Genomic DNA, 12,594 nt, shown 5'->3' on the forward strand with positions numbered 1-12,594 from the left:
TCTACCTAATAAGTTCCAGGCCAGACAGAGCTACACAATGAGACTCTGTGCCAAGAAACAAGCAAACAAGAATCATTTAAATGACTTACATAAAGTTACAGATTTACAATAGTCACCACATCTTTGTGTAAGTAAGCACTACTAACTACCCCTCGAGTTAGTAAGTCAGAGTGTACCATGTGATACAATGATACATAATTGCTCTTTTGTAAGATGATACAGAATTTGTGTGTATGTGTGAGGATGTACATACCCATGTACACATACTCAAGAGGCCAGAGGAAGGTGTCATTCCCTACCATATTCTCTTGAGATAGGGTCTCTCATTGAACCCCAGGCTGTGTTGGCTGCTAGTAAACCCCAGCACTCCCTTCTCCCTCTGTCACAGCACTGGGGTACCAGGAATGAATGCATCAGTCCAAAAGAGTACTTAGATCCTCATGCCTGAGCCACAAGTGCTCTTACCCACTAAGCCATCCCTCCAGCCCCAAGAAACAGTCGGCAGGTATACAGGTGCAGGGATGAATCTAAAAGTTTCGGGGGGGGGGGAGGAAGCTTCTATTACCTGTGCTTGGTGGAGACATATTTCTCAAAGTAAAACTTTTTTATGTTTTAATTTTGAACCATATAGATATGAATCTCGTGTTATTAAAGGAAACAAGGCAGGCAGGGGTTACAGCTCAGTTGGCAACATGCTTGCCTATCAGACATGGACCCCTGGGCTCCTAGCATCACACAACCCCGGCATGGTGGGGGCTGAGCTGGCTCAGCGGTGAAGGGTTCCCATGTCAGAAGGCTTGAGAACCACCTGTAACTCCAGCTCCGTGGGAGCTGGTGTCTCTGACCATTGTACCTTGAAATTATTTTGTAATTAAAAACAAAATACAGGCATGATGTTTCACACTGGTAATCCCAGAACTTGGGAAGCAGAGGCAGGAAGATCAGAAGTTCAAGGGTCATCATTACCATAGCAAATTCAAGGCCAACCTGGGCTACGTGAGAGTCTGTCTCAAAAAGGAAAACCTAAAACAGAACCCAAACCCAAACCAAACAAAACACAGAAGGACGCAGCCACAGAGCTGGGGACACATGTCCAGCTCCATGGTAGAGCACAAAGCACTGTAGGTTTGACCCGCCCCCTGGGGGTGGGGCTGAGGAGGATGGAGACAGAGCCCTGCTGGGCTCTTCTAGGCCATTCTGTTCCCTTCATGTGACCCGCACAGCGCAGAGCATACATAGAACATCCAACATTCAAGGTCAGGGGGGAGGGGGAAGCCGTTAGAGCAGAGGTGACCACTAGGTATGGAGGAAGAAGGGAAACAGGTGATTGCGAACACTGATCACATGGTACAACTGCCACCCTCAGCCACCAGCCTGAGTCCTCCAGGAGACGATGATGCCAAGCACTGAATTCAGAAGTGACATCGATCCTTCCCCACACTCCAGGTTATTTCAGACGCTCCAGCCCCCTTAAGGTCCTGCCCCTGGCTCCAGCCCTGCCACTCACCTGACCCGGTATTGAGGGATGAGATTTAAAGCTTCAGGGCCCAACCTTCTCTGATGGTCCCTCTTCTGTGATGGGGAACCAGCTGCCTCTGTGTCTCGGCACATGCTGGCTGCCAACACAGCCCCCGTCTCGCAGCCTCCTCCACACTGAATTAGGTGAAGCCGCTTGAGCTTCTCACTGTCCCCTTAGCAGCCCCACTCCTCACATCCCAGGACCATCTCCTCCTGTCCACATGCACAGCAAACGCCTAACCAACCTTCAAGACCCTCTGCGGACGACTAAAACAAACATTGCGAATCCTCGACATAGAACCCGCAACACTGAATCTGAACCTCTGTTATCCACACCTATATCCTCCTCCAGTGGCAACAGCTATGGGTGCGCGCTCGTGGCAGAATGACTGAGTCCTAGGAACTGACACCCAGAGAGGAATCATACGCTCTTGTGCTAGGAAGCGACAGTGTGGTAAGGAGGTACAGGCACACAGCCTAGTCACTTGCCAGCGTGGCGTGGAGCTCAGGAGTACTCTGCCACATCTGAGGGAGGGAAGAGGTGTGAAAAGCAAGAGTCCATTCAGAGCATCCAGCAGAATCTGGCAGGGAACTCGGCATCTGTCACTACAACATTACGCTCTGGGCTGATGTCACACAGCAAGACAGGATGACTGCCCGAGTGCTGAGGCGGGTGGGAACCGTTCCAGGTAAGGCGAGCGCCTGAAGGGTTTACCCACGCTAATCTAATGTGATTTCCTGTTATAGGAAGGAGAGTGTAGGTCCAGCAAGCAAGCCGCACCCAGGTCCTGGTATAGCCCTAAACCCATCTCAGCGTTTCCTCCTGGCCATCCTCCAGCCCTATTGTGCCCCGCCCTCTTCTTTCCCTGGAAATAGTAACAAGGAAAACAGTAACCTGCCTACACTCTGTCCCGCCCACCTATCCTTGGTCTTGTGCAATCTGGCTTCTGCCTGCTTGCATGGCGGAAAACCTTCTCTCCACAAATCTCAGACCCGGAGACAAACCGCCTTTGGGCCACATCCCTCTTGGCCCTCTGGTAGTATCTATCATTGCTGGTGACACTTTGGGCTTACAAATGTCTGTTCCTTTGGCTGGCTTTCTTCTGTTTCCACTGCCCGTCTAAATGTAGGTCTCCTTTGTTTCACAGACACGAACCAAGATCCTATGTGCCAAGTGCCAGCCTAGCACCTGGCACACGGTCAGAGCCAGTTCCTGCTTCCTGCCCTTCTGCCTCTGCTGGTTTCTCTTCCTGCTGCTTCTCCACAAGTGGCTGCCCCTCCCCTCTGCTCTGCCTTGTAGCTGCTGTGAGATTGTGGGCAAAGGCTTTCTGAGCCCCGTCTTCCTTATACATCAAGGAGGTGACAATATAGTGCTTTTGGCAAAAATGAGATGAGCTGATGAACACAGTACCGACCATACAAGTGTCTGATGAACAGGACCCGAATTTGCTATGATTATTACGCCAAGACATTCAACTAGGGTCTGCCCCACAGCCTAACCTTTTTCCTGGACCTAGCTAGATGTATCTCAGCCTCAACGTGTCTGAAGTGGGGCTCTGCTTCTCAGGCTGACAACTTCCCTCTTTTGCTTCAGACTAGCTACACTTGGGCTTCTGTCTCTCCCCATCCATGACCTACAGTGACTGGGGAAGGCTTCTTAAAGTTGAGAGAGGCAAGCAAGGCCCTGGGCCTGGGTATCCTGACCTGGAAGGCCTCTCCTTTCCAGGCTCTTGGTAGGTAGGACCGTTTTCCCCAGCTCTGCAGGTGGCAGGGCTGGGTGACTGGTAGGCAGGTATGCCACACATTACTTCCCAGCGGAGGCCCCTAAATGTCAAAGCGAAGCTCCTCAAACCTCTCTTGGCTCTGCCAATATGCCCAGTAACGTTCCAGAAAGGCCCATTGTGCTACAAAGAAAACCAGCCCATGTACTTGGGAGGCAGAGGCAGGTGGATTTCTGAGTTCGAGGCCAGCCTGGTCTACAGAGTGAGTGCCAGGACAGCCAGGGCTACACAGAGAAACCCTGTCTCAAAAAAACCAAAAAAAAAAAAAAAAAAAAAAAAAAGAAAGAAAGAAACCCAGCCCATAATGCACATCAAATTCATGTTGTGTCTATGGAGGACTGCCGATCACTGCACAGTTGGGCCTTTGCTGACTAGAGGGCCACACAGAACCTGATGCTCTAATAGGAAAGTCCAAAGGTATTCTGGGACAGGAGGGTGAGGAAGAGTATCACGAATAAGGTCCCTGGTTCCTGGACTGTCCCGAGAGTCCTTGAAACTGCTGAAGTGATTACCCTGAAGTCTCTGAAGAAGACCAAGGGGCAGTGCGAAGCTGAGATTTTGCACCCAGCATCTGGGTATTCCCCTGTCAGCAAACTCACTCACTGTATTTACTTTAACTCTCTGCTTAGTATCTAACTTCCTGACCATATATGCACCAAGGGAAAAAAGAAAGCATGGCCACTTTGTTGTCCCCAGGGCCTAAAACAGGGATTGGAGTTTATTAGGTGCTCAACACCACCACAGAATTAATGAATGAGTGAATGAATGAATGAACGCACTACATTTTCAGGGGTGGGAAGTCAAAGCCCATTAGAGCCTCTGACCCTCTACCTGGAAACCTAGCCTCCTTCTAGCAGATCAGACAACCCCGCTGCTAGAACCCAGAGAGGCCCCCTCCCTGATTGGCCCAAGGGCAGCCTATGATAACTCACCCACATAATAGGAAAGGGTGCGCTTCAGCCGATCGAAGACAAACCAGCGCTTCTTCCACGATTTAATCTTGCCCCCCATCTTGATCAGGTAGCCACGGCAGACCTGGTGGGAAGCAAGAGCGAAGAAGTATGTGAACATGGAGGCCCTGAGCCTTCCTCTCCAAGAAGCTCCTTTTGTCTCCTTTAGCCACCACCGGTGGCATTTCAGGAGACTATCCCCAGCTGGCACTCAAGGTACTGAGACAGTCCTGATAATGTTGGGACAGACTGAGGCCAAATCCCAAGGCCCCCGGGGAAGCTTCTAAATGTGATCTGACTGTGAGTAACACACCCCCTTACCCCCAAGCCACGTAGGTCTGGTACCTTGCTGCTAAGTACCACGTGTAGACAGGTGTCCACCCCGTGGCCTGACGACTCTATGTGGGTTTTCAGATCAAAGTCTTCTTTCCGGTTGGGAAGATAACGAGTAAGAGGTCGTGCCTGGGGGAAAAGTGCAGGGATAGCAGAGTTAGTTCTCTTTTCGCCTCGTTCTCTTGTTCTCATTTCTCTGTTTCAGTCCTGACCCTCCCACAATTTCACATCAGCCCCTCTCGGCTCCTGCAGTGTTCACTGGGTTCACAGGACTTGTGACTAGAGCGGAGACCTAGCACGCCTGACTCTCCTAGACCCAGGCGAGATGCTGTCAGCTCCTTGTCTCAGTGTTCCCGCCTATGACCTTATTAATATGGTCTGTCTGTCTGTCTGTCTGTCTGTCTGTCACTCTCTCTATATATATGTGTTTATGTAGTATTTGTCTAGATATGTTTTTCTTTAGACCCTATCTGATTCCAGAGATAAGAGGTGGTCTGTTATAGCTTCACACCCTACCCACCCCAACACACACACACAACACACAATCACTCATGCACGCACATGCTTCAACAAACCCTAGTGGGTCTATTTTTTTTTTTTTTTTTTTTGTGGCCAATGAGTCCCAAGTAGAATTCTATCTGTGCTAAGCCCACAGCCATGTTTTTTGGACAACAGGCTCCACAGGGCAGCAGAGAGGCCTGGGGCATCCTGCCTCCTTCATATCCCTCATCACCAAGCTAAGCATGGCCATATATCGGCCACCCACTCACCTGGGAGAACTGTTTCTCCCGGAGCTTGACTTCTTTCTCCACCAGCTGCTGCCTACGGGCGCTCTCACTCTGCAGCCTCCGCTCCACTTGTTCCCGCCTCCGCCGCTCCTCCTCCAGGGCCTGCCTCCTTAGCTCCATCTCCCGCTCCTGAGCAGAAAGCCAGGGTTCAGGGACCTCCAGCCTGGCCAGAGCTGCAGGGGGCACCGGCCCTGGACAATGGCCTGGCTGAGCAATCAAGTCCTCACAGGTTTGTCACCCTCTCCTGGGCTGTGACACCTGTCTATGGGCTGTCACCCTACAAACGAAACTCCCTTACACTTTCTAAGCCTCAGCTACCTCATTAGAAAAATGGGCTTCCACATGCTTGCCCTGGGAATGGGGTAAAAAAAATCCAGAGAATCCAGATAAACCATCAGATTTCCAGCACAAAACTAGCACGCAATAAAGTGGGTCTTGTACAACTTTCTTTTAATGACATAGGGTCTCATGTAACTCTGGCTAGCCTCAAACTCTATGTAGACCAGACTGGCCTCGAACTCAGAGATCCGCCCACCTCTGCCTCCCAAGTGCTGGGATGAACAGCATACATGCCATCATACCCAGTTATAATTTTAAAAGAAATTACTGTATTTTTATTTGTGTGTGTATATGTGTGTGTATCCACAAAAGAGGCTGTCATATCCTCTGGGCCTGGAGTCGTGGACAATTGTGACATTGGTGCTAGCACGGAAACTGGGGTCCTCTGAGAGAAGAGCAAGCCCTCTTAACTGCTAAGCTATCTCTCCAGCCCCAGGCTTTTAAAAACTTTATCTGAATTCCTAGAAATGGCACTGTTTAGCCACCGGTTTTGACAGCTGGTACATACAGTCCTTTCCCAGTCACTGACTTAATAAGGCTTTTTAGAACTCCACATGTAACATTTATTGTTGAATTCCAAACTTAATGGGCAAATAGTCACAGAGATTAACATCACAACTGAACTCTGTGTGTCTTAATCAATAGAGGCCTCAGCACTGGTTTCCTACAGCTTAAAACTGAGAATAGCGACTCCTGGCATCTACTCACTGTTTCTCAATCAAGAGACTGCGAGGGATTTGACTGTGGCTTGGTTGTTGGTTTTGGCTTTTTGACACAGGGTTTCTCAGTATAGCCCCGGCTAGCTAGCCTCAGATTCACATAAGATCTGGCCATCTCTGCCTTCCAAGTGCAAGGATCAAAGGCATGCATGACCATACCGCCTACAGCGGATACAGGTTTTTTTTGTTTTTTTTTTTGGGGGGTGGGGTGGGGGAGGGCATTGCTAGATCAGGATGCCAGCAAGACCACTATTTCAGGGAGTGAGGAGGGAGTGAGGGAGAGGGGTGGGTGGGAGCAAAACGCAGGCTAGGACAGCTTCTACAAACCTCTTCTTTAATTTGCCACCCAGGCACTGATTTCCTCTGCCTACCTGTGCCCAGGATAAACTCAGATCCCTTTGTTTAGCACCAGGTATCCCCTAGAGTCCCCCAGCCAACACCTCTGCCCTGGCTTAGATACCTTTTATTAATTAATTAATTTATTTTTGTCGTCTACCTCAACTCCGACTTCCTGTTTTCCTAACTGTTCTGAAGGAGAACGCCCCCTACTTAGGTTCCCACAAGGTCCACAGAATGGGACACAGACTGGAGATCCCCTAGAGGAGACCTGTGGTTAAACAAGGTGACCACTGCCTTATGCTCCTCAGGTTGGAATGCTGAAGCCCGCCCACGCCCACGCTTCCCAAGCCGCATTTGAGAAATGCAAACTTGTCACTGCACAATTAACGTGGGTGGAAGGGCACTGGAAGGCGGAGGGCAGCTCCCTGCTCACCACCTGCTGCCTCCTGGTTCCAGTCAGCCTCACCCTGGACTCCATGAGCCGGCTCTTCTCTGCGTGAGCTTCCTTTAGCATCTTCTCCATTTCCTCGATCTTGCCCATGTCCAGACCACTGGCACTAGAAAGAGAAGGGGACGAGAGAGAGCGTTGTCAAGTGGGCTCAAGAGTATCCGGCGGAAGCAGAGGGCCGGAGGTAGGAGGCACCTGGACATGTTGTCAGGGGAGCAGGCTGAATTGCCTCCTGTGGAGATGCTGGTCTCCATGCTGTCTGAACTCTCCAGGCTCAGGGTGTCGTAAGCGTGTTCGCTCTCCTCTCCACGCTCCCGGCCGGCCGGCAGGTGGTGAAGGATGGAATGGTGCATGAGTGCGGGGAAGCCCGGGGGACCCGCTGGAAAGGGAGCTGCACCATGCAAGGCGTCCCACTGGCACTGAGCCTCGGCGGCTGCTTTTTGCTTCAGCTCAGCCAGTCGCCTCCGTTGCTCCTCGATCACTTGGTGCCCTGAAGGAGGGACGGTGGGAGTCAGAGAGGGCTCTTCACTCACCAGGGAAGGGAACACTGGAGCATCAGGGGAGGGAGGAGAGGCGAGCAGGAAGAGGCTAACACAGAGCAGCCCCTGCCTCCACAGCTTCTAGACCATGGCTCTACCAACTGTGCAGTTGTGCAGGCCAGTGTCTGCGGTCTGACTTCAGGCCCTTTTCTGCATCCTGAGCACACGCAGGGCACCAGAACTGTCCTAGCTGTGCCCAGGCAGCATGCCAGTCAGCTGTTCGCGCTCTTGGCTGGGGCCTGTACAGACGAGCAGGGCACATGCACCCACCATTTCTCCTGGGGAAGGAGGAGAGGAGCTGATGGGAACCCTTGAACGGTGCAGAAGCGAATACAGCCAGAGCAAGAAGGGATGGCGAGGAGAGAGGCAAGGAGACTGGGAGCCAGGCTGAGGGCAACAAGGGAGCCGAGATGGAGGTGCAGCCAGCCAGGCACCCCAGCCCAGCGGGGCCCAGGGCTATGCCGGCAGGCAGCAGAGCCCGGGCAGAACACATCATGCTAATGTCAGGGCAGGGGCTGATTGGCTAAAGCGATGTCCTGAACCAATGCTCTACCTGCTGGGTCTTCGGGTGGGAGGGGCTCGGCAGGAGGTAACTCGACTGGTGTGGGGGGCCCAGGGAAGAGGGTGCAGGAGAGAGACACAGAGGGGGTAAGAGGAGAGAAAGGCATAGACACGGGCTTTCAGAACATCTGAAACACGCAGGCACCGGACTCCTGTCTGAAGAGCCCCTGTTTCGGCAAAACGGCTTCTGGAGGTTATCGTCACATCCAGCCCTCTGCTTCCCAAGTCTACCCTACTTGGTTAACCAAAACATCCCCTTATTAGACGGGCCCTCTAAGATGCCACAGGCCCTCAGACCTTTCATCCCAACCTGGGGTTTTCTGAAAAGTCTCGGGTAGATCTCATTGAGATCCAATAACCCCTTCTGCTTGTGCCCAGAGCCCAATGACAGGAAAGATATCCCGTGAGAGGGCCAGGCATGCGTGAGGTGACAGAGGATCAGCCCAGGGTATGGAGGCAGGGACAGGCTGGCATTACAGCCACTTACCCTTTTGCTGTAGGGCCAGCTGGCGCTTGGTCTCAATGTCCTGCAGCGTGGCTGCCAGGTTGCGAGGAAGGCTACTGGTGCCATTCTGGGCGAGCAGAGCACTCTGGGAGAGGATATACAAGCGCTGGTATTGGGGCTCAGCAGACCCCAACCTTACTCTTAGCCTCTACCCAACATGGCTATCTCCATCCCCACCATTACCCATGTCCTCAGACCTTTGGGGAAGGACTACGGCCCAGGGTAGCCACGCTGAGCTGTGAAGAAGAGGACGAGGAGCCTGAGGAGGAGGGGAGAGGGCCACTGCGTGCCCTGGGCAGGGAGCTGGCCGCGTCACCATCCATTTTGGAGCGGTAAACCTGGAGGAGAGAGATACTGCCCAATGACCCTCCAGCTTCCCCACTGGCTGCCACGTCACACCACGTCACAGCGCCTAACCCAGCTGTGATCCCAGGTACTACCCTGGCACAGGGCCTAAGACCTTCTGTCTCTAGCAGACAGTAGGATTGAGCCTCCCAAGGAGGAACAGTGGGCAGATGCTACTAGCAACTGCCAAGCCTCTTTTCCAGGCCCTCACTCCATGAGCCAATCTCCAGCCAGACCCTGGACCCTGTAAACCCGTGTAGGAAGTTAGTGTCAGCTGGGGAGAGCTGGGCAGGGGGCTAAGTGGAGGCCAGGTTCCTGGTCGCAGGTTGGCTGTTAGCAGACTGAGTGGCCTTGAGCCACACACCTCCTGCCCTGCACCTGGGCTTTCTCATCTGTAAAGACAAGGGTAGAGCCAGACAAGTAACTGGCAAACTCCTCATCACCAACAGGTGGGTGAATCTGTTCTTTGGAGTCAGGAGTCTTCCGCCTGAGCGGCATGGGTAAAAGCATCTTTTTTCCCTCTATTTTTTTCCCTCCATGCCTTAGCCTTTGATCTATATATACTGAGCGATACCACCATCTACCTCAAAGGCCTGTGGAGGGGGTTCAACCGTCAGAACTTGCCCAAGCCTCCATCCGGGAGAGATACCACATGTGTTACATGAATCAGAATCTTCCCGGAGGGAACCACAGGATGTGAGCCGAGGCCACAGCCTAAGAGATACAGCTCCTTCACCGAAGAACGAATTTTGAAGGTGGGATTATAGGCACCACGGCATGTTAAGTAAGCAAAATTTGGAAGAGTAGAGAAGTACCCTTGCCCGCTAACACTCGACACTGCTGGAGACTCAGAGATTACGGTGGTCACACAGGTAACTCTCCAAGGTTGTCATTTCATAGAACCTTTCTCTGGATCCAAGTTACCACGGGAAGACCAGGAGAACAAACCAGCAAAATAGCTTCCCCAGGTCACACTAGTCCTACCTGCAACAGGCCCAAGGGCATGTCAAGCACCAGGTCTTAGGGAAACACCTTTGAAGAAAAATTCCCTTCCATTGGTCAGTCAATCTTGACCCCCTGGGACCCAGATGCTGCCCAAGGTACTAGAGTGGCAACATGGCTGCCCAAGGAAAGAGCCTTGTTGCCCTCTCTGGGCCCCAAGGATCCTCCTTGCTCTGCTGGGCTGATCCCATGACCCTAGGTATACATTGTGCCTGAAGGACTGGCAGGAGGTGCTCCTGGCAGACAGGAACAGGACCTGAAGAAGACAGGCGGAGAGGGTTACCTGCAGCTGACGGGAAGCTTTGGCAGGCAGAGGCGGGGGAGAGGAGCGAGGGGAGGCAGCAGCAAGGCCAGTCCCCAGCCCGGCCATCAGCTCCTGGTACCACTGCTCTAAGTCTACAGCAGGGAGCAGCAGCTTCTCCATCTGGAGGGGCAGGGGAAAGGCAAGGAGGGAGAGGAAGGGCCAAGACAAGGAGGGGAGAGACTCGGGAAGAGGAGGAAGAAGGGAAGGTAAAGGGTGGCCATGTGGGGGACACGGGAAGGAAGGTTTGAGGGAGGGAGAGAGGAAGGGAGGGAGGAGAGTATAAGGAGAAGGAAGAGAAAAACAGTAAGACAACTGGGCAGACTGTGTTGAGAGCAAAGAGAAACAGTCAAGGTAGAGGCTCCGGAGCACACACTTGTGCTATGTCAGCAGCCGGGCAGCCAGCACCTGCAGGCGTCAGGCACAGCACTAGGCCCTCCGCTGGTTTAGAACACAGAGGCCTGTGAGCAGGGCAACACACAATCCCAGCAGCCGTGGAATGGGGATGGGAAGGACACACAGACCACCAACCTTAGACGAAGGCGTGATGGAAACGAAGGAAGAGGGCAGCATGGGAGGAAGACAGATGATGGGAACCAAGTCCTGGGAGGCAGAAGCCCAGGAAGGCAGGCCTGGCGGAGGGCTTGGGGGCATGGGTGGGGTGCCCCACATCACTCTTAGCCGCTCAAGCGTCACGTACTTTAGAGAAGGGCAACCACAGGAGGGAATACAAAAGATTAATGGGAGTAGAACCCAAGAGATGGCCCTGACCATGGGGAGGGGAAGGGTAGAACCCTGGGAGAGAGCCAGCATTCTCTCAGCAAGATTCTCTCCTTGAAGATCAGGAGGCAGGGCCTGCCCCTCTCAGGCCATTAGGCGTTGAAAAGAGCTCACAAGGTCCCACGGAAGAAAGTGAACAATGTTCAACCCTCTAGGCCAAGTGAAGACCTTGTCTGCTCTGGTCCCCACCCAGGCTGCGAGGCAATTGAGACCCTTGGGCATAGGTGGGTAAAGTCTGTGGCTGGTACTTTGCTGTCAGGTAGGGACTGGGGAAAGCCTGCAGGGGCAGGTAGCAGAAGCATAAGGGGCCAAGCAAGAGCACAGCTGGAGAACCTCAGGCAGGCTCACACACTCCTAGGGTGCCCAGGGTGAGGGACAGAGAAGAAATGAACAGTTTCAACCATGTAGTCAATATCCCACACTTCGTGCCAAGCTAGATTCATCACTTCGTGTGGATACAGAGACCAGAATGAAGCAGCCAACCACGGCCATAAAGGCAGTAGAAAAGCAGACTTGAAAAGGGGCAGGCAGAACCAACAGTGGAAGGCTCAACTCCACCTCAGCTCTGGAGGCTAGCATAGCATTTACTTGTTGCCTGGAGAACCAATATAACCATCTGTGGATCGTCCCTGGGCTGAGGAAGTCCAGAGACGGCCTTCCAAAAGCACAGGGAAAAGCAGAACCCAGATTCTAGAACCCCACCTGCATGTCACACTGGGCATCCCCGGTTGGCCACACGCATGCACTAAGCACTAGTGACACAGCAGTGCCCAGGAAGGGGAAAGGTCCCCAGAGGACAATCGTCAGAATGAGGGCAGGAGAGTGGAGACACCACTCGGGCCTGAGCAAGACAAGCTCAGAGAAACAGGCCTGGCCTTAGCAGAGAGCAACCTCTGTGACAGCATAAAAGTGGGCCCACTGTTCAAGCCAAGTATGTGGAAGGATGTCAGCCCACTTCACTGGAGGTTGGGACACAGGGACTGTGATTCTCCATCACCTGTCCTTAAGTCCTGAGATCATCTGGGTGCTGGTCATTAACACTTCCTTCGCTAAAGGAGATCCTCTAGGGTGCCTATCCAAGGTGCCCAATCTAGCCCCCAGAGCCAGGCAACCTTCTGGGGTCAAAGAAAAGCAAGAAGGGCCAGAGAGTTCCATGTGCTGTGAATAGTGGAGAATGGCGTGCAGATCACATGCAAATTAATGCTATTATTTTGCATGGGCTGCCTAGGCCATGAATGACATCATGGTACAAACACAAACTCTCAAACTGCCAGCTAGAGGATATGCCACATGCCCTTCAGCCCTCCCTGGGAAGAGTTAGAGGCAGGGAGACAGGCAGCAGCGGG

At 52.8% G+C, this 12,594-nt stretch overlaps 1 protein-coding gene across 24 annotated transcripts in view; it reads right to left on the minus strand.

Moving 5' to 3' along the window:
- Phldb1 (pleckstrin homology like domain family B member 1) overlaps nt 1–12,594 on the minus strand; it is a 47,662-nt gene that overhangs the window by 2,765 nt on the left and 32,303 nt on the right. For 8 of the 24 annotated variants that reach the window (XM_076924912.1, XM_076924906.1, XM_076924903.1 and 5 more), the window contains 9 exons: nt 10,451–10,591; nt 9,018–9,158; nt 8,803–8,905; nt 8,308–8,352; nt 7,411–7,705; nt 7,201–7,324; nt 5,353–5,499; nt 4,595–4,711; nt 4,232–4,334 (listed from right to left, as the gene is read on the minus strand). In XM_076924912.1, coding sequence (XP_076781027.1) covers nt 4,232–4,334; nt 4,595–4,711; nt 5,353–5,499; nt 7,201–7,324; nt 7,411–7,705; nt 8,308–8,352; nt 8,803–8,905; nt 9,018–9,158; nt 10,451–10,591 — 1,216 coding nt within the window. Of the gene's footprint in view, nt 1–4,231; nt 4,335–4,594; nt 4,712–5,352; nt 5,500–7,200; nt 7,325–7,410; nt 7,706–8,307; nt 8,353–8,802; nt 8,906–9,017; nt 9,159–10,450; nt 10,592–10,999; nt 11,168–12,594 lie in introns of all 24 variants that reach the window. The other 16 variants (XM_076924909.1, XM_076924905.1, XM_076924915.1 and 13 more) reach the window with 7 other exon arrangements.

The sequence above is a fragment of the Arvicanthis niloticus genome, chromosome 26, assembly GCF_011762505.2.
Source record: "Arvicanthis niloticus isolate mArvNil1 chromosome 26, mArvNil1.pat.X, whole genome shotgun sequence".
Classification (NCBI taxonomy): Eukaryota; Metazoa; Chordata; class Mammalia; order Rodentia; family Muridae; genus Arvicanthis; species Arvicanthis niloticus.